This window comes from Triturus cristatus, chromosome 11, assembly GCF_964204655.1.
Source record: "Triturus cristatus chromosome 11, aTriCri1.1, whole genome shotgun sequence".
In the NCBI taxonomy this organism is placed as follows: domain Eukaryota; kingdom Metazoa; phylum Chordata; class Amphibia; order Caudata; family Salamandridae; genus Triturus; species Triturus cristatus.
This window is the reverse complement of record NC_140594.1, coordinates 643,120,874-643,141,556: the sequence shown is the minus strand read 5'-3', so window position 1 is coordinate 643,141,556 and position 20,683 is coordinate 643,120,874. Positions and strand designations below refer to the sequence as shown.

At 50.6% G+C, this 20,683-nt stretch overlaps 1 protein-coding gene across 2 annotated transcripts in view; it reads left to right on the top strand.

The window, feature by feature from the left end:
• Positions 1–20,683, top strand: part of MTERF4 (mitochondrial transcription termination factor 4) — a 178,389-nt gene that overhangs the window by 130,546 nt on the left and 27,160 nt on the right. For both annotated transcript variants that reach the window (XM_085634138.1, XM_085634139.1), the window contains one exon: positions 17,257–17,770. In XM_085634138.1, the coding sequence (XP_085490264.1) occupies positions 17,257–17,770 (514 nt within the window). The remainder of the gene's footprint in view (positions 1–17,256; positions 17,771–20,683) is intronic.

The window sequence follows — 20,683 nt, the reverse complement described above, 5'->3', positions numbered from 1 at the left end:
CTCTCGGCAAGCGTCAGTGCCCTCCACCGGGTCCCCGGTCTCCACGCTCTGTTTTGCCACTGGTGTGCCGTAGTCCCGCCCTCTCCAGGCCCAGCCGGCCAAGGCGGTAAGCCGCTCCCTCAAATCCAGGCCGGGGATCCGGCGAGGCCGCGTCCCTGCGTGATGTTGGACCCCGGAGAAAATGGCAGAGTCACAATGCGCCAGCGTCGCGCCTCCCACTCACCTCACTGCCCAGATCGGAGGAGGAGATGAGGGCCTTGCTGTTCCCGCTGATAAACACCGGACCACCGTGGGAGCAGGAGGGAAGCAGCCCCGGCTCCACGGGACTGTCCGCGGGGGCACAAAGGCGGGGGCAGGTCGCCGGGTCTGGGCCCTCACAGTGAGGCATTCCACGCGGTCGCCCGTCCTAGGGTCCGCTCCGACATCGCCGCAAATCACCTCCTCTAGGGTTGACGCCAGGGGATCCAGCCGTGTCACTCCCTGGGTGCGGGAGCAGCCTCCAGCATCGGATCAGCTGCCGCCAGCACGGGAGAGGGATAGGCAGCGCCTCGGCACCGACCAGGCCCGGGACTCAGGCCGCTCCGGGATGCTCGGCAGGCTCCAGGGGCCGTGCAGCCGGCCGGGTCCGCCCCACCTCCAAAGTCCAGGCCTCCACGACCTCCGGAGCAATTAGGGTCGGCCTGTGGGCGGAGCGGCAGGCGACCCGCGTATCGTCCAGGTCACTAGGCAGAGGCCGGTGTAAGAGTAGCTGGCATCGGCAGTCCTCGTCTAGGGCCTCCGCCTTGTTGAAGCCTCAGCAGAGAGCCTGCAGATGGAGGCCGGGCCGCTTCCCCGTCTGCCCGCATCGAGCCGCCGGCATTCGCTGACCGCCGCCGACCTCCGCGGCAGTCGAGGACAGAGAATCACCGGGGCAGCCTCCCACCAGTGCCAGCAGCCTTCTTTGGGTCCCGCAGAAGCTCTTAGACGCTAATTTCGGCGGGCGGCGAGCAGGAGCTCCGGAGAACACATCCTACCTCGCCGTCATCTTGGCCACGCCCCGTATCACACAGTTTATAGGAGGCTGGCGTCATGTCCTGTTGCCACCCGCAGCGGTGCAAGCGGCCAGTTCATGATTAAAGCAGGCTAGAGCAGTGGCAAAGCCATGGCAGCGCTGCTTGTACTGCAGTAAATAAATTATCTAAAAACTATCCAGTGATCTGGAGGAAGCCAACCCACCCCACCGGGGGCATGCGGGCAGCTGAGTAAACCTCTGCAGTTGCCGCTGGAGTGGTTCAGCAGTATGGAGCACACCAGTCCACAAGCAGCTGCTAAGCCCCCCCCCCCCCGAATCTTGCCTGGCCTGCGTTTGCCACAGGAGTTGTAGTTGTTATGGCACAATGAGCCAGCCCGTAGGAAGTGCTGCTTGCCTCAGATCAATTAAGCTGTCACTCTGCTTGAGACACTTGCTTTAAATTTATAGCACTAGCATGCGAGGACCAATGACGCCTGCTGGTCCAACTTTCAGTGCGGTCAAACGCGTCACTTAAGCAGAGTCTGGTGTAGTAGCGCTCTGTGACAGCCTGCTGGTGTGATCTCATCTGGTGCTGCCGGGCTCAGCAGGAAGCGGCACACCGACTGGGGCGGACACTGCTCACCTGCTCGGAATGTGAACGTGTGCTACGAGCCCCTTTACGTTACTTTTTTATTTTATTAAATTTTTTGGTCTATATCATACCCCTGAACCTCGTAATGCCAACAGTTTGTGTAAACAATTTACAGAATTGTTCTATCAATCTTTCTTGCTAAGTGTTAGACCCTCATTGTTTTTATTAAGAATATGAGATTTTTTTTTTCCTCAGCTAAACTGACACATGCCCATCCTGCAGCAAGCAACACAGGAAGAGATGGTGCTGCCAATAGGCTGCCTCCACGTGGGGCCAGAAAAGGTTCACTGTCAGCGCTGACGAACACTGTCCTGCAAGAGGCCTCATGTAGTAAAGAATGTCACTTTCCTTAATTTCAAGCAAACAGTTTATTAAGCGACGAGGTGCTCAAGCGCATTCCTTCAACTGGCAACTCGCACATTCATCCGATAAAGAGGTATATTATCGGAAGCCTAGAAGAATAGTTAAACTGTGAACAAGTACGACGAGCAATTTAACATAAAAATTACAAATAGTCTGTAATCATTTTTATTAGGATTGAGCTGTACTAGTAGTCAAGTCTTTGAAAAACAGTGTCCTGGTTGGCTGTAATGTTGTCACCTCACTCACCTGAGGCTTGCCAATGCCCATGCTGTCTGCGGCGGCTCGTGAGTCAGCTAACTGCTGTGTCTTTTAATTCATGATATTTAGGCAGCTGAGAAGATTTGTGTTGGGACCCTCAGACTCTGGCAGGGTCCCACGTGGGGTAAAGTGAGTGGCCGGACCTGGAGTCCAGACTGACGCTTGATAATTTACTGCCAGGGAGGAGCCAAGGGACCCATTCGGCAAAAGGCTGGATAAGGCAGGGTCTGTCAATTGTTTTTCTGCCGGCTTGCTGGGCACTAGGTTAGTACCCTTCCATTTCTACTGATTAGCAGTAGTTTTAAGATCTTCTTAAGAGTTTCTTGTTGCTGAGATCGGTGTAATTTCTGATATTTATATGTTTCACTCGTCTTCATTACTTGACTTTGCTTGAGAGAAAACATTACTCATTTCATTTCATTTCATAAGGCTTTATTCGGAGCTTAAACACAAAGTCCATAAAAGCACATGCATACAAACATCAAAAACAGAATCATAATAACCATAGGTTAAATATACAGTACAGAATACAAGATTAAAAAAACAATTAAAATATCATGCTGTTCCTAACTTTAACAGCTTGCAGGAGAAAAGTTGCAGTATGAAAACAGACATCAGGGTTAAGATTAAAAAAACAGCTTCATAGAATCATGGACATTTCGGGTTCCATACTTCAAAAAAATAGGTTTTAAGAAAGCTGAACGAAGGTTACCATAAAATTGGGGCGTGGCCAAGCCGCGAGCTGAGATGGCCGCGCGGCGTTGAAGCTCCGCCATCGACCCGGCGCAAACCCTGATTTCCTCGCCCTCCTGATGCGGGCGCGGGACGCCCGACACCGCCGCTGATCCTCCTACGGCCCCGGAGCGCGCCAGGATGCTGACCGGACCTCTCGTGGCACTGGGACGTCCGGCGAAGACCGCATCGCCCTGAGGCCCAAGATGGCGGGCTGATCCGGGGATTGGGGACGCGAGTGCGTGGAAGGCGGCCGGCCGAGAGACAGGTACCCGGGGGGGTCAGAGGGGGGGCATTGAGCACCGTGGTGCTGTCTGGCGGGGGCCTGCTTCTCTCCCTGTGCCGTTGCGGGCCAGAGGACGACCGGGCGCTCGGCTCTTGCCCTGCGCTCCGGGTGCGGCCTCGCTCGTCGTCTCCTCCCTGGGGCCCCGGGCTAATTCGATCGGGGAACCTGGGAGGGGTGGCGGGACGGCCTGCTAGCGGTGGGGGGGGCGGTTGGGGCTCGGCGCTGGGCCTGGCACCCGGGTTGTCTCTGCATCGGTCCTTGGGCCCTCTCTGGGTGTGCCATGTGTTCTGCGGCCGGTTTGCGCGGTCCTCCCTTGCCCCTTCCGGCAGCGCCGAGTCGCGGCTGCTGAGGGCATCGCGCTGGTGCCCCCGATGCTACATCGGGACCCTGCTGACTACATATAGTGGTGGCCCTTGCCTGCTACACAGCGAAGTCGAGACCTGTCCGGTACCTGGTGGGCACAGCAACGCCCGTGGACCAGAACTGCTTGGCTGAGGATTGGCCTGCGCTGCTGGACTGACGCTCCTTTGTAACTGTGCCACCCTTGCTCTACACACAACTGGCTGGTGGCCGTCTGACGGTTGGGGGCATGGGTCGCAAAGATCCAAAGCAGAAAACGTTGCAGTTTGAGAAACTATCTGAGCAGCCCGCGGAGAGCCGCCCTGACATGCCGGACCCTGCTGGTGGCGCGACCGGTGGCTCGACGGCCCGTGCCCCATCCCCGGACTGGCTACAGGAGATGCGTGCCGGCTTCAGGGCCCTGGATGGTCGCTTTGATGCCCTGGATAAGACTCTGGAGACTATGGGGGCCAAAATCCAGGCTCACGACAAGCGTTTAGGGGAGGCTGAGGCCCGGATCTCTGCAGTGGAGGATAGATCGGTGCAGGAGACCAAAAGGGTGGAAAGACTGGAGCGCATATTGAAAGAAGTGGCCAGCAAAAACGAGGACTTGGAATCGCGCAGTCGGCGCAACAACGTGCGAATTATTGGGGTTCCGGAATCCACGGCCACGGGCAGGCTTGACGTTTTTGTGGAACAACTGTTGGCTGACATCTTTGGGAGAGAATCCTTCACTCCGGGCTTCGTGGTGGAACGAGCTCGCCGCTCCCTGGGGCCGAGACCTAACCCGGGGCTTCCGCCTCGCCCGCTTATTGCCCGTATTATGAACTTCCGAGACCGCGACACTGCCTTGCGGCTGGCCAGAGAGAAGGGTGAGATTACCTGGCAGGGCTCGAGACTCTCACTCTACCCAGATTTCACTGCCATGGTCCAGGAGGCCAGGCGTAAGTATGCGGGGGTGAAGGCGGCGCTCCGGAACCTGGGCCTCAAATATGGCATGCTCTACCCGGCCCGGCTGCGGGTCGAGATAGATGGCCGAGCTCGGCTCTTTGACAATCCCACTGAGGTACAGGACTTCTGCCGTAACTACAAGCCGCGCAGAGGCCCGTCGGGGGGGATGAGGGCGGACGGTCTCCCCCTGGAAGTGGGTCAGCGGGCAGCCAGGACCTGTTTTTGACCTCCGGTGTCGGCTGAGACGGCGCCCGTAACCTAACTTTGTTCTATTTGACTCTGGCTATCCGGGGACGTATTAACATTTGGGGTATACTTGTACTGCAGCGCTGGGTTGATTGCGGATCGTTGTCACCCCCCTTTGGTTGAAACCGTTGGGATCTTTTTTGGTTGCGATGCTCTGCCTCTTCCTGTTTGGTTACACTTGGTATTACTGTTTAGAGCTATGTTTTTTTCTTCTAGGTTTGGGACGGCCTCACGATTGCGTGGTTTGGCTGGGTGGGGGGAGGGGGGTAGGGGTAAGCAATTTTGATCCTTCTGATATGGCTGTGTGTGAACGAACTTTATTGATACACGGAGGCATTCCGTCTTTCTGGCTCCCATCACCTGCAGACTGGCATCAATGGCCCATATAGGTTTGAATGAAGCTCCTCTCAATCTATCGTTGATGACTTGGAATGTCCGGGGCCTAAACAACCGGAGTAAATGCAAACAGATACTGCACTACTTAAATCGGCACCGGGTTGACATCGCTTTTCTTCAAGAGACTCACCTGCACGCCCCGATGACCGCCCGCTTTGCAGCTTCCTGGGGCGCTCACCGATACTTTGCCAATTTCAGTAATTACGCTAGAGGCACCGCGGTGCTGATCCATAAGAGAGTCCCGTTTCAGTGCCAGACGTTTCTGGGAGACAGGGAGGGACGCTACTGCATTGTGAAAGGGGTGCTGATGGGTCATGTGGTCACTCTTGTCTGTGTGTATGCTCCTAACACTGATTCCCCGGACTTTTTCCATGCGCTTGCGGCCCAACTGGTAACCCTTGCGCCGGCTGGTATCCTGCTTGGCGGCGACTTGAACATGTTGCAGGATGTGGGGCTGGATAGCACTTCTGGGGCCGCAGATTCTAAGCCTAGAGCAAGGCGCGCGTTCCTGGATCTCTGCCGTCGGTTCTCGCTGACTGATATATGGCGCAGGCGCAATCCTAGCACTACTGAATACACACACTTCTCAGGGCAACACAACACTTGGACCAGAATTGACTACTGGCTCCTCTCGCCGGGCCTGTCCCCTTGGTTCCGCGTGTCGAGGACGTTCCCGAGAACGTACTCGGACCATTCGCCGGACTTACTGGCCTTAGACGTTCCTTGGCCTGAGGGTTTTGAGCGGCAGTGGCATTTCCCCGGGAGGGCGCTTTTAGACGACCTCTTTGTACATGAGGTCTCCGAGGCGATAGAGGACTACTTCACCATTAACACTGGCTCGGTGGACTCGTGGGCGGTACTCTGGGAAGGGTCCAAGGCCTATATCAGAGGGGTCTGCATAGCTAAACATGCGGGGGTCCTGAAGGTATTGCGCACAACAATCGCACAACTGGAGACACAGCTAGACGCGATAGACACTGAGGCACAGCGGGCGCCCTCTGACGAGGTGTTTACCAGGCGCTTACGCCTGCTGTCCGACTTCCGGGAAGCCGCGGACAGGGAGATCCTCTATCTGGGGAAATACCATGTTGCTCGTAGGTACGGAGAGGGGGATCGGCCGGGACGCACGCTAGCGCAGGCTCTGAGACCACCATACAGCAAGTCCCTGATCGCCGAGGTCCGGGGCACGGATGGAGCGCTCCGCACGACACCCGCTGAGATCCGGGACGAATTCCTGGCCTACTACACTGATCTATATACCTCCAGGTTGGGGGACTCCGCAGCCGCTCGTGAGGCCTATCTATCGGAAATCGCTCTTGTGTTCCTGGATAGGGGCATGCAGGAGTTCATGGCGGAACCCATAACGGTGGCGGAAGTGCGGGGGGCGATCAAAGTGCTTCGGGGCTCTTCAGCCCCAGGCCTCGATGGCTTCTCCGGTGATTTCCACAAGGCCTTTTCTGATCTGCTGGCGCCCAAGCTAATAGAGGTTTATGCGGAGGCTTTGGAGCGCGGCTCCCTCCCGTCTACTCTTGGTGAGGCAGTCATAGTGCTGCTCCCGAAACCGAATAAGGACCCGTCGTTGTGTGGGTCGTACAGGCCCCTCTCCCTCTTAAACACCGACTATAAGATCTTGGCCAAAATAGTGGCCAACAGGCTTTCCCAACTGATGGAATTCATTATATCGCCCACACAGTCTGGATTTGTCCCCCGTCGCTCGACGTCACTGAATTTGCGAACGCTCTTCACGGTTCTGCACAGAATTAACCCGACCACACCTGCTGCGGCGATCCTCCTCGACACCGAAAAAGCGTTTGACTCCTTAGAATGGCCTTTCTTTCTTTCCGTCATGGAGCGCATGGGCATGCCGGCTAACTTCCTAGCTACTACTAGACTCCTCTATAGTCGCCCTACGGCCCGTTTGCGTATCAACGGCACGCTATCTCGCCCATTCTCGCTCACGCGCGGTACACGGCAGGGTTGTCCGCTTTCACCGCTCTTGTTCATTTTGGCTATGGACCCCCTGATCCGGCATTTCCAGGAGCGGCACCTTCACAGGGGTCTCCAGTTTCGGACGGGCCCCTTGCTTGCCTCTCTCTATGCAGATGACACAATCCTGTACGTCAGAGAACCGCAGGCCAACCTTGCCCCCTTGATACATGAGATCCTTCGCTTCAGTAGCCACTCAGAACTGGGCATAAACTGGCATAAGTCCATCATCTTCCCGTTGACTAGCGGCACCTCCCCATGGCCGTGTGCGTTCCCGTTGGAATGGTGCTCGGACTCGGTACGGTACTTGGGCATACAAATACATTTGAGCACGGACGAAATTATCCGCCTCAATTATGGCCACGCGATTGCGCGGCTGGAGACGCAGGTGGATGGGTGGCTGCGGCTCCCGCTCTCTATGTCAGCTAGGATAGCCATTCTCAAAATGGTAGTGCTCCCCAAATTTTTGTATCTTTTCAATAACATCCCTGTTCCTCTTACCCGGGCCTTCTTTTCCACCCTGCGGTCCCTCCTGATTAGACTGGTCTGGGGCGGGAAGCACCCCCGGATCCGCTGGACGACTCTCACACTCCCACAGGATCGAGGAGGCCTTGGAGTGCCTGATCTATATTTATACTACCTTGTCGCTCAATGTGCACATGCCTATGCCTGGTATCACCCTGACGCTCGGATCCCATTCCTTCGCCCAGAGGCGGACTTTGTCCTCCCGGGTCGCTTGTCGGCGGTGTTGCCCAAAGGTGTCCCCAGAGACCCGGTGGATATTCAAACGGTATCCACTACCAGCTGGGCTTGGAGCAGACTCTCGCGCTACTTAGCTCACCCTCTGCTGTATTCCTCTTCTCTCCCGATACCCAACCCTGGGTTATTACCGGGCACGGATGAGGCACTGGTGCAGCGAACGTTAACCAAATTTAACCTCACCAGGATTGGGGATTTATACCCGGGTGGGCACATTTTCTCGGCGTCGGAGGACGCGCGATTCAGTGAGGCTACGTTCATGGACCGGTTCGTTCTTCGCCGGCTCTATTGCGCCGCGAGAGCGGAAATTAAGGGATTTCCCCTTGAGCCGGCTTCCTTGGAACCCCTCACCACCCTGCTTGATAACGATACGGGGGCCCATATTGTTTCTAAGCTGTACAGGGCGTGTGCAGCTCGGGTCCCATGTGCGGATGATCGGGCGCGGGAGGAGTGGGGGACAGACTTGGGTAGGCCTATCACGGACGAACAATGGACGGCATGCTGCAAAGTCACCGACACGGTATCACTGAACAGTCGTCACAAACTCCTACACTATAAATTCCTGCGCCGTTGGTATATGACCCCTGATAGACTCCATTCCATTGATCCCGCGCGACCACACACATGCTGGAAATGCTCTGCACCACATGCTGATTTTGCACACATGTCCTGGACGTGTCCGAGACTGCAGTCATTCTGGACACAGGTTTACAAGATCCTAGAAGAGATGCTAGAGCTTACACTGGTTCCCACTCCTGAGGTCGCATTGTTGGGTTATACCGTAAATTTCCCTAAGAATGTCCGTAAACTGGCCTCTCTGGGGCTTCTACTTGCCAAGAGGGAGATTGCCAGGCACTGGGGGGGTAAAACGGCTCCCACGTCCAGGACATGGCTTACTGCCATGGCTTTCTGTAGCACGAATAGCGAGATCTACTCTAGTCTCCTCCCCACAGTGGCGCGTCCTAGGGACATCTGGGGCCCTTATAGAACATATATTGCAGGCTTACCTGGCTCAACCCCGCCATCCTCGAATCCCGGAATAGTTCCCACGGGAGTGGGGTAGGTGGTGCTGCACCAATGTTACGCAGAGGGAGTGGTCATGTGATGGTTAAGACACGGGGGTATTCGGTGCCTGGGGTCGGGTGAGGTTGACTACATGGCTTTTTCCAATGACCGAGATATGCTTAGGGGAGGGGGGTGGCTTTGGGACCCTAGGGATAGACTCTCGGTCAGAAATCCCCCTGTTTCAGGTCGGACAGATGTTGATGATGGATTGGTAAATGGGGTCTTGATGTCTGATGCATTGATGATGTGGTATTGTTTATCTAAGAACCGGAAATGTCACAATGTTGCTCCTTACTTGCTTTCTGTTGAACGCACAGCCGCCACCTTTGTCTTGTTTGATTTTTTTAATCTCAATAAAACTTTAAAAAAAAAATTAAAAAAAATTACCATAAAATTTACAAAACAGTAAAAAGTGCATAGTGCTTTGAGCAGATGAATGATCACATGGACATGGACCAATCAGATATTTTTTAATACGAGGGAATGCCACCAAATTGTGCACGATCCCCAGCCTTAATCTGGTTAAGACAAACTGGTGGGGAAACTCTAGTGACGTAACTCAAATACGGTTGGTAGCCAACAGTCTCACTATATCGTCCATAGAACATACTTGTGGAAGAATGGCCACCAATCCTCTCCCGCCTCTCAGAATTATGGCTCATAAAAATAAACTTAATCTCACCCTTAGACAGGCTGGAAGCAGCATTCATATCCTTACTGATATCAAATCCAAAGATCTCTAAAAAACTATTGACAACAAATTTAATCCAGGGAATCTTCATGTGGTCATCGATTAAAAAGCAGTCTCTGATAATAGCTCTGTTTAAGGAAGTCTCTTCCTTAGACCAGATGGCACGCCATAACATTAATGGTCTTAAGGTGATTTGGTCTGAAAGATGTTGAATCCCAAGCTCTTTATGCGCTAGATCATTAGAGGCAGATATGGGCAGACACAGAAGTCTCTTAAGAAAGAGATTTTCTTCCACTTGGAGACCCCGGGCCGAGTAGTGGCCCCAAACTCCTGCACCGTAAAGTGCAATCGAAAGACATCTCATTTGATAAATTGTTAGCATGTCTTTAATCCGTTTATCCCCGATTTTACTAGCAATCTTGAACACCCCATGTGAACATTTAGCCATCTTGGCCCGAACGTAGATAATCTCGCTGGACCAGCAACCATTCTTAGTAAAATTAATGCCAAGATAGTTAAAGGAGTTCACCGTTTGCACCTTATGCCCATCAATGAAATAGGAGTGGGGTTTTTTACGTCCCAAACCACATTCCATGATGTGGGTTTTGGATTTGTTGATCAGTAGATTTCTATCCTTGATGAACATGGAAAACCTGTCCATCAAACGTTGTAGGCCTATGGGAGTCCTGGATAGAATCACGGCATCGTCCGCATAAAGTAATACCGGGACATTAAAATCGTTGATTTTCGGGGCATTTGCCGCCACAGTTTTTAAGGCAGAATCGACTTCATTGATAAAAAGGGTAAAGAGTAGGGGAGCATGAACACACCCTTGTCTAATACCACGCCTGATCTTAAACTTAGGGGTACACTCCCCGCCCGGTCCATAGCGAACACTGGTACTAAGATTAGAATAGAGTCATGCCAGGAAATAAATGATACCCTCGGGTGCCCCCAAGTCAAGTAGTTTTACCCATAAGATACTATGGTCCACCATATCGAAGGCACTGCTCAAATCTGCAAAGCAGAGATAAAGAGAGCCTTTCTTAGCCCTCGTATATTTCCCAATTAGGAGGTCGAGGTTGAGACATTGTTCAACGGTCCCTCGACCCTTCCTAAAACCATATTGGCAATTGGCCAGAATGTTGTTAGAATCGGCCCACTCTTCCAACCTGACCAGGAGCACCCTACTCATGATTTTCACGGAAGAATCAAGAAGGGAGATTGGGCTATAGTTCTTTACATCACCCTTGTCTCCCTTCTTATGAATAGGAATGATAATAGATTCCTCCCAAGTAGGTGGGACTCCATTGCATACTGCCGCATTAAAAACATTTGTTAACAATGGACCCCACAGCTCAGGGACTAATTTATACAGATCTATTGGCACCCCATCGGGGCCCTGGGCCTTCCCACCATTACTTAAGATGATACTTCCTTGTACTTCGGCTATAGAGATATTCAGAGGGATGAGAGGCCAGTCATCTTCATACACACCCCTCTGTCTTTCAGAATCGAAGATTACAGAAAAGTGGGAAAACCCAGCTTCCCTCACTGACGTTAGCCGTCAGTTCGGGCATCTTATCATCCTTTAGGAACGGGCAATTAACCGTATCCCAAAATAAATAAGAATCTGAGGTAGCTGCTGCCTGATCAAGTTTGTCCCAGGCCTCTTGCCTTAATTCGGACGTCCTGCGTTTGACTGCAGCCTGATAGGTGGCTCTAAGATCTCTAACCATGCTATAATCTCTTGGCTTAACAACCAAAGCGGCTTTAAGCCCCTTAAGTGCAATTGTACTAGCATGGTCAAACCACCCCTTTTGTGTAAATGACTTGGCCTTTCCATGTTTAGTAAATTTGTTATCTATAATACGGTTAATACTTATAAAATTATGCACAACTTGGTCGGTAACCTCCATACTTTCTAAAATGGTAGAAATTTCTACCAAACAACTTGAGACAATGGAATTTGATATGAGCTCTGCTTTATCCCCTTTCCATCTGATTCTAGTTCCATTTGGTCGATGCGGCTCAATATTGACAATCGTACGATTGTTAGGACCATGCTTCTCCTTCCAGAGAAATGTCTCAATGGTGATACAATTGTGATCGCTGAGCGCATTATCCACAACCACTGGAGTCAAACTCTATGAACTAAGACTAGAGGATATGCAAATAAAATCTATTACAGTATTTGCATTCCTTCTCCTAAAAGTAGGGATTATATCTCCAGATGCATTTTTCGCATTGACCAAAATTTCCAGATCATAAGTGGTCAGGATTTTCTTCAAAGCATCTCCGTAGTTGTTATGTGGGAAATGGGGAACATCAACTCCTAGATTATCTTTAAATCCACAGACCCTTTGGGAGGAAAGGGGGCAAACAGCAGTATTAAAATATCCTACCCAGATATAATCAAAATCAATATCAAACTCCATTATAATGTCAGCCAAAGCGGTCTCAAGAGCTAACACTACCTGGTGCCTGGTATTATCAATATTGTTATAAAAAATTATTAAAAGAATATTTCTCCCATGCTCCTGATAAAGCCATAGAATCTGGGAATGGACCCCAACCAATACATGTTTTTTAACAATAATGGGAACATCTACTGAAATCAAAACCAGAAGCCCACCCTTTGCTCTACCCAAGGGGGATGCCACAGCTGGTAGTTGATATGAAACGAACCCATTATAATTGATTAGATCTGTACACCAGGTCTCTTGAAAACAAATAATGTTAAAAACATTGATAAACTCCTTCCAACCCAAGCAGGCGTCCTTAGAAAGGAGACCTGCTACATTCCAACTAACAATTGAACATAACCGGGGGTTAGAGTTTGAAATGGGCATAAAGCTCAAAGCAATGGGTCCACTTTGACTGTGCGGAGCACTAATAAGGGGAAAGTCTCCACCCTGAAAGTCAGAAACCAACCTGACTACTTCACAGCGTCTATTATCGTTAATGGTATCAACAGTAGGGCTAGAGTTAGCACCTGGTCCCGCGGGGTCGGAAACCCCCAATGAAGCGTCAACTCCCGCACCTCCTAAGGAAGCAGCTACATCCCTTGAATTCTTCTGATCAGTACCCAGTCAATCATTAGAATCCAGTCCACTCAGTGACTGGAATCTATTGGATGTGGCAACACTAAAAGTAGTGTGCAGGTTTAAATCTCTTACCCCCGCCCTACCATAGTCAGTATTAGGCTGGTTATATAAGTGCCTGTAAAAATAACCAAGGGGACGAAGAAAAATCCCTTGGCCTCGGTAGGGGAGGGAAGTACCTCTTCTCAGAACAGTGGAGGCGAGATGTGGATTTCTAAAATTAACGACTATACAATCGCCATCACAGTTCTTACGCGTTCTCACACTCCCGATGAAGCCAGTCCACGGTCTTATTTTTCAGGGAGGCATGGGATTGGCTATATGTATTATTAAGTGCACTCTCTCTATCTGGGGGGACATTTGTCAGAACTGCCACATAAGGCGCACAGTCCGGTGGTAAATCGGGCTGTGAATTGGCATTAATTTTGGCTTTCCCAGTACTATGTCTCACCTGGTTCCCTACGGCTAAATTAGACAAGGGATTACGATCTGTACTCAATGGGGGGTTAGACATAATGGGTACCATCTCACACAAACCCCCGGAGGGGGGCATAGAGGTATTGGCCATAACCATCGGGGGAATCTCACTTACGTTCTTAAGAGTAAGGCCTCCAACTTCCTTATCCTTAACTGGGTCACCTGTACTGGGGTTAGTAAACGATTCCAACAGACCTCCCAGTCTAACTACTTCTGCATTAACCGTGTCCAGCTTAATCAGTAGGGGTTTGACAATCAAATCAAACTTAGCTTCTAAGGTGCTGATTAAGAGATCGAAAAACTCACCATCTAAAGTAGCCGGGGTAGAGGCCGCTACTAAATTAGAGTCACCCGTGGCACTGGTTGTAGGCGAGTTCACTCTCTTAATTAGGCGATTCGTCCCCCTTTTTGATTGAACATTCTTGTTAATATTCCTACACGCCCGTGGAACTCTCTGCGATCTCGTTACCGTGGGACAGGGTAACGGCGGATCTGGATGACCAACCGAACTTGATTCTAAATCAGTAGCAGCCCCAGGTTTTAGACCATCTGAGCAGACCTGGTCTGGGAGCACCACCAGGATGTGGCTATCCTGATTGTTAGAATTATTGATAACCATGGGAGAGTTAGTCGGGGAAGTAGATAAGGATGGAGGGGAAGTAATAATAAGTGGGTCCACGCGCCCCAAAGACTTTCTGCGATCTTGGTTGATTTTATCCACCATTTTCACCAAATAGTTATCCATGGTGGTCGTCACAATGGCGTTTTTCACTTTAGACATGTTAAACACAAACAGACAGCCGTTTAGATCCAATAAACTAGTGGCTACCCGCTACAGATCACAGTTAATGATACAACAATGGGAGGCACAACAGTCTTACAGCTATACCCACACTACTGGGTCCGGCCCAACCTCCTCCAGCCCCCTCCTGTCCCGGACTGTCACAGACTGTCCGCCCTTTGTCCGGGCTTTGTCCTGGGCGTCCCGCGCAGCGGTGATTGGAAATATTAGTAGGGGCGGGAACCAATAGGCGGAATGGCGGACCTCGGTGCAGCTGTGAGCACGCACGGACTCCTGGGTGATTGAGTCCCGTGCGAAGACCTTCCTTGAACACAGCGGTGGCAGCAACAACAATCTCAGCCCCTCCAGAGGTAGCGACAGCACAGAACACTCTTGCCCCCAATAGCGAAGCGGGACCCGCGCCAGTGGGTTCCGCGAGGTCTTTTAAGTGTTTGTAGGCGGGAGGGCGGACCTCGGTGCAGCTGTGAGCACGCACGGACTCCTGGGTGATTGAGTCCCGTGCGAAGACCTTCCTTGAACACAGCGGTGGCAGCAACAACAATCTCAGCCCCTCCAGAGGTAGCGACAGCACAGAACACTCTTGCCCCCAATAGCGAAGCGGGACCCGCGCCAGCGGGTTCCGCGAGGTCTTTTAAGTGTTTGTAGGCAGGAGGGCGGACCTCGGTGCAGCTGTGAGCACGCACGGACTCCTGGGTGATTGAGTCCTGTGCGAAGACCTTCCTTGAACACAGCGGTGGCAGCAACAACAATCTCAGCCCCTCCAGAGGTAGCGACAGCACAGAACACTCTTGCCCCCAATAGCGAAGCGGGTTCCGCGAGGTCTTTTAAGTGTTTGTAGGCAGGAGGGCGGACCTCGGTGCAGCTGTGAGCACGCACGGACTCCTGGGTGATTGAGTCCCGTGCGAAGACCTTCCTTGAACACAGCGGTGGCAGCAACAACAATCTCAGCCCCTCCAGAGGTAGCGACAGCACAGAACACTCTTGCCCCCAATTACTCATAGTTGTTGAAATGTCACTCATAATTACACGGAAATTGGGAAAGTGTCACACATAGGAATCTGAAACCTTGACAGCTGTGGGTAAGTATATGAGTGCTATCGTACAATCTAAGCATGAGGTTAATCATATTAATGGGAGTGTGTGTAGTCTTAGTAAATATTAAATAGTGTTCATTATTGTCTATAATGAGAGAGGTATTAAAATTGTGAAGCATGCAGAAGAAGGGGAGACTGTAGATGAACAATTGAAGGAAGAAGAATTTAGAGGTCAAATTTACATCTAAAATTGTGAATGGAACTAGATAGAGCGAATTATGCTTGGTTAGAAGGAGTACAGGTAGAGATAAGGTAGAAGAGTTGGGAGGAAGTGTGTCAAGGAAATAATTCTTATTTTAATTTGTCTTGAAAGTGCAATGGTGCCTGTATTGTCATAAGAGTTACCTAGAATTTATCATGTGAAAGAGATCGATGATGCAATGGGATTTAGAAGAACTAAAAGGAGCTTTGGTTCAGTAGTTTTAGATATTTTAGGAGCGAATATTCCTTCAGTAGATGTTGCCATGAGTGACATGAAGATTAGGCACCTTTCAACTTTGGTTGATAGAATGGCAGCAGATACAGCCGGAGCTTTTAGAATAGTTAATTGAGAAATGCTTGCCATTAGAGCAGTGGTTATGCAAAACAGATAGCATTAGACATTCTAGTGAAGGAAGTAGTCTGCAAGGTAACACAGGCAAAGAATTGCTGCACGTATGTGTCTGGCAATAGAAAAAGCATAGAATCTTATGTCGATACCAAACTATTATTTCTCACGTAACTAATTCAGTGATAGAACTGGGTTATGGGGAAGTATAGGCTTTTTTGTTTAGTAATCTAAGAAAGGGTTTTGTAAGTGTTAGTGAATTGTTGAGTGATGCGGGAGGTAGCACATTAATATTAACACCAGTAGTAATGATTTGTGCAATAATTCTATTTCTTTTGATTCATTTTATTAACTGTACAGTTAAAAAAGGTTAAGGTAATGGGATGAAGACCCAAAAAAGTTTCTGTGGAATTGGAAATGGAATGTTTTAAGGAGAGTATAGCAAGATGAAGATTTAAAACATAGTTGCTGTAGCATTTAGAAGTATATTTAGTTATGTGTTTTAGTTGTGACACATATTCTATTAAGACACTATTTTAATTAAAATGGATGTTTTTCTGGCGAATTGTACAAACTGCTCCTGCTCATCCCCCCCCCAATCGATGTCCCCATGCATGACTTCTCTCCCTATAGTCACTGTGGTCTTCACAGAACACTGTGACATAACTGGTTATTTTCCTTTGTGCTCGCATGTATCATTTTTGAAGGTCCTTCTGCTGTAACTTACTGATGGACCTAGTTGAAAAAATTGTTAATGGGTTATTGTTTTATTAATGGAATATAATGTATTGTGCATCTCCGGACAACAACAGTGTAGACGCTGTTCTATGAACATTATTTTTACGTGGCAATTTCTGATTTGTTTGGAATGTGTTATCATTAGTCAGACCACTGTGAGTTTGCAGCTTTTGCTAATTAATTATGTTGAAAATGTGTATTAAAAAACCCTGGTTTTGGGTGAGAGCCAGAAGATTTTCTTCCTGTAACTCCTTGGACTCTGTCTGATTTGATGGAGATTTTCCTAACTGTTAGGGTCTTAAATTAGCGATCATTTTGTCCAGTCCTATATAATTTTACTGTTTACTTGGTGCGTTCAATATTATGATTAATGATTATGTATTTCTGTAACTATGTTTTCATGGTATTTAACAATTATTCTGTACTGCTTATTTTGAGATTTTGTAATACAATGCTTTAACTTTCCCTAATCTAGAATCTAGTGGACCAAGTTATTATTTACTCTGCTAGAGTTGTTGGGCCTGATGTTGAGGCGGGTGGTGTCTCTTATCACAACATGAAGTCTGTGCAGGAGTTCAACTGTCTTAGGTAAATTTTTGGGTGGTCAGAATAATGGGGTGTGATTGAATATTGGGGTTCGACACCCACACTACATGGGGCTAATGACAAGATATTATTTAGGTGGGTTTTCAACAATTAGAATCCGGTATAGTTAAAGCACACAATAACTGCAGCAACTTAATAATATAAAGTTTATTTGTGTGTATTTATTTCCACAGGTTCATCATTGGAGACGACCTCTCTTGGCTGTGTGTCTTGCTACTAATGGGTATTTAAAGCCATGTGCTCCACGCACAAGTCTGATCATACACATGTGCTCTCAACAGGATGAATGGCGAACGCTGTGCACTGGCTACCAGTCCAGTATTAACTCTGTATTCTCTGTAGATTCTCCTGAAGGCAAACCATATCAAAAGCAAAGAAAAACTATCCAGGAATGTGCCAGTCACTCCCTGTCAAGAAGTGCACAGAACCTCGTTTTGGACAAAGCAGCAGCATCATTCCTTGACTTGGGATTTAGTAATTCTCAGGTCACACAGCTGTTCGTTCTGAATCAAGCTGGTGGTATTGGATTTGAGAAGAGTCTGACTATTGTCTCTGAGCTACTCCTGTTGGGACTGAAGCCTGGTACTGTATTGAAACTGCTGCAGAATTACCCAAATGTGCAGAGGGTGACTGGGAAGCAACTGAAGGATCGGGCAGAGTATCTAAGGAGGCTCGGACTTGGGGAAGGTACTGTAAATTTTGCGCGTGGTGAAACGTGGGATATTAATTTTATGTTTATCTTTGACATTAATAGCATGCAAGGCAAATGTTGGTGTTTTCCCAGAAACGACTCCTGGCAAGCTAACGTGCTGTTATCAGGGGAAGCACATCCTTTTGTCAGCCATGCATTAAAGCAAAGTAATTCAATACTCCATTATTTACATTCCCACCTGCTGCTGTCAAGAATACCTCCAGTGACACTTTATTCCTTTGCTTCCTGCTCCTGCCATCCTTTTTGCATTTCCAGACAATCATTCCAGTGAATTTTCCTCTAACTTTACCTAGCAGGTAGAAGATCCACCCAGTCTTTCTGGTATTCTAATTAAAACCTTATGACCTCGGTCATTTCATTGAGAAATTCATATTTCCCCACTCATCATGGTACAAAGTCACCTGGAATTTGAGGTACAAGAAATGTGTGACCCCCATTTCTTTCGAGGATGTCTTCAATTCCTAATAGATAGGAGTATCCCCCTGGCAAATTATCTTGGTGGTAGCTTCTTCTGTTAATTTGTGGCACTTTGCACACCTTCCCTATCAACCTGGTGCTCTGGGGAGGGAAAACAAAGTTTTCAAAGCTAAGTAAATTTGAAAGAGACAATTAGTTATAGATTCCTTACCTTAGAATTACCCCCAGGCTTCAGACTGGATCCATTAATTTTTCGTCAGCAGTACCACTGCGTGTCGAAAGGTGGCGTCAGTCAGCTCCGGGTTCGTCGTTGGTGTCAGGGTAGCTGGGATGACGTTGTGGTTAGTTTCTTAGGCCCCGCCTTTGTGCGCTGACGTCAGTTCTTTCTTTTTCCTCGCCAGCCAGCGCAATTCCGGAGAGAGCGGTACCTCCAGTCACTTTTTGTGATTGCCTCTTATGCTAATTTTTGTCGACGCCGTTTTTGAGTCCTCGACTCCTGGTGCACGTCAGAGATGCCCGGTATCAAGGCTTGCGGTTCCTGCCGAAAACTGATGTCGGTGACGGATCTGCCCCTCATGTGCCTGTGGTGTTCGGAACACGACCACAACCACAAGTCGTGTTCCGACTGCCGGACCATGAATCAGAAGTCTTTGCGGCAACGGTCCCGGAAGCTTCTCGAGCCCCGGCAGTCGGCTCCACACCGTTCGAGGTCCCTGTCGAGCAGGAGGTCGAGGGACCGGTCGCGGAGCCGCCGCCACCACCACCGTTCATCTTCGAAGTCTTCGCACTCCTCAGGTAAGTCAAGGCACAAGAAGAAGTCGAAGAAGCATCCACGCTCTTCGGCTTCTCCACGTCTGTCGGCCGACACGACGAGGGATGCGGGTAGTGCCTCTCCCGCACCTCTGCATGCGGAGCCCGACGGGTTGACTACGAGTTTCCCCCCTTCCCGCGACCCCTGCCTAGCTTCGAAGCTTTTACGAAGCGATGCATGCCATCTTTGAGCAGCCCGACTCTGCTGGCGCGCCTTCAGGCCCCGCGGACTCGGCTGGGGGCACTGGGCTTTCGACGCTGGTCGCTTCGGCCCTGGCACCGCAGGGTCCCCTTGGATCCAGGCCTGGATTCGGATCGGCGCCGGTCGACCGGATAACACCTCCCCCGGTGCCGATTCCACCGGCACCACGTCCGCAGTCGACGCCTGTTGTGTCCCCAGCCGGCGTCGATCCTGGCCTCCACCCTGACGTGGACATGGAGCCCGACCGATGCTGGATCCGGTGCCGACGGGTATTTTTATGCCCCTGTTCCCTGTTCCACCCTGGTTCTTTTTGGCCAGATCGGCAATCAGAGAATGGTGAGGAGGACTGGGAGGGGTCTGGAGACCCTTTGACTGACAGTTGGAATATGATCCGGCTGGCGATACTTCTCCAGACCTTGGCATGTTGTCTCCTCCTACCGTTTCTACGGAAGAGTGAGCTTCTTTCACAGGTGTGTTGGGTAGGACAGCCGAGGCCCTCAACCTCTAGCTACCTACAGTGGCGGTCAGGACTAACCTTCTGACAGAGGTGCTCCAACCGGCAGCTAGCTCTTCGCAGCCCCTGCTGCTGCCGTTAATGAAGCCCTCACTAACATCCGTTTGGGCACCTGGTCCAGGCCCAACACGGCCTCTGCGGATAGGATAATCGCCCGATGCCCCCGTGCGACCCCTCTTTCCTCTGCCAACACCCTTCTCCTGAGAGCTTTGTGGTCCAAGCCTCGACGTCCACAGGTGCATTCCCTACCGCTCCACCTGATAGGGAATCCAAAAAGCTGGACTATCTTTGGAAGAAGATGTTTTCTTCCTCCAGCTTGGGACTGCGGTCGGTAAACACCACATGTCTGTATGGCCGTTACACCCACTCAGTGTGAGATACGGTTGCGCAGGTGCTGCTCCAGTGCCCGGAGGAGGCCCAGGCCATACTCTCCCATGCAGTTTGCGAGGGGAGAGACGCAGCCAAGTTTACCATTTGCTGTGGGCTGGACACCACCGACTTACTAGGCAGGACGATTTCAACGTCGGTAGCCCTTCGATACTATGCCTGGCTGAGGTAGACTGTTCTTGCAGGGGATGTCCAAGCTACCCTTAGGGACATGCCCTTTGACGGCATTGCCTGGTTGGCGACAAGGCAGACAACGTGCTAGAGTGCTTCAAACACTCTCTGGCTACGGCCAAGTCCTTGGGCCTCTCCACCACCGTGCGCAGCCTGCTTTTCGCCCCTTAAGTGGCTACGGACGGGGTGCCCCACCACGTTCTGCCCAAAGCCACAGACTGGCGTAAGCTGTTCAGCCCCTGCTCGGCCGGGGACGTGAGACCCACCACCGTGGGTCTGGTGGCCGGCGAGCGGGCCAGTCCACCACACCCCCTCTGCAGCAGCCTCTACACCCTTCTAGTCCGACCTTTCAGGGCCACCAATCGCCAGTGGGAAGCAGGGTTCGCC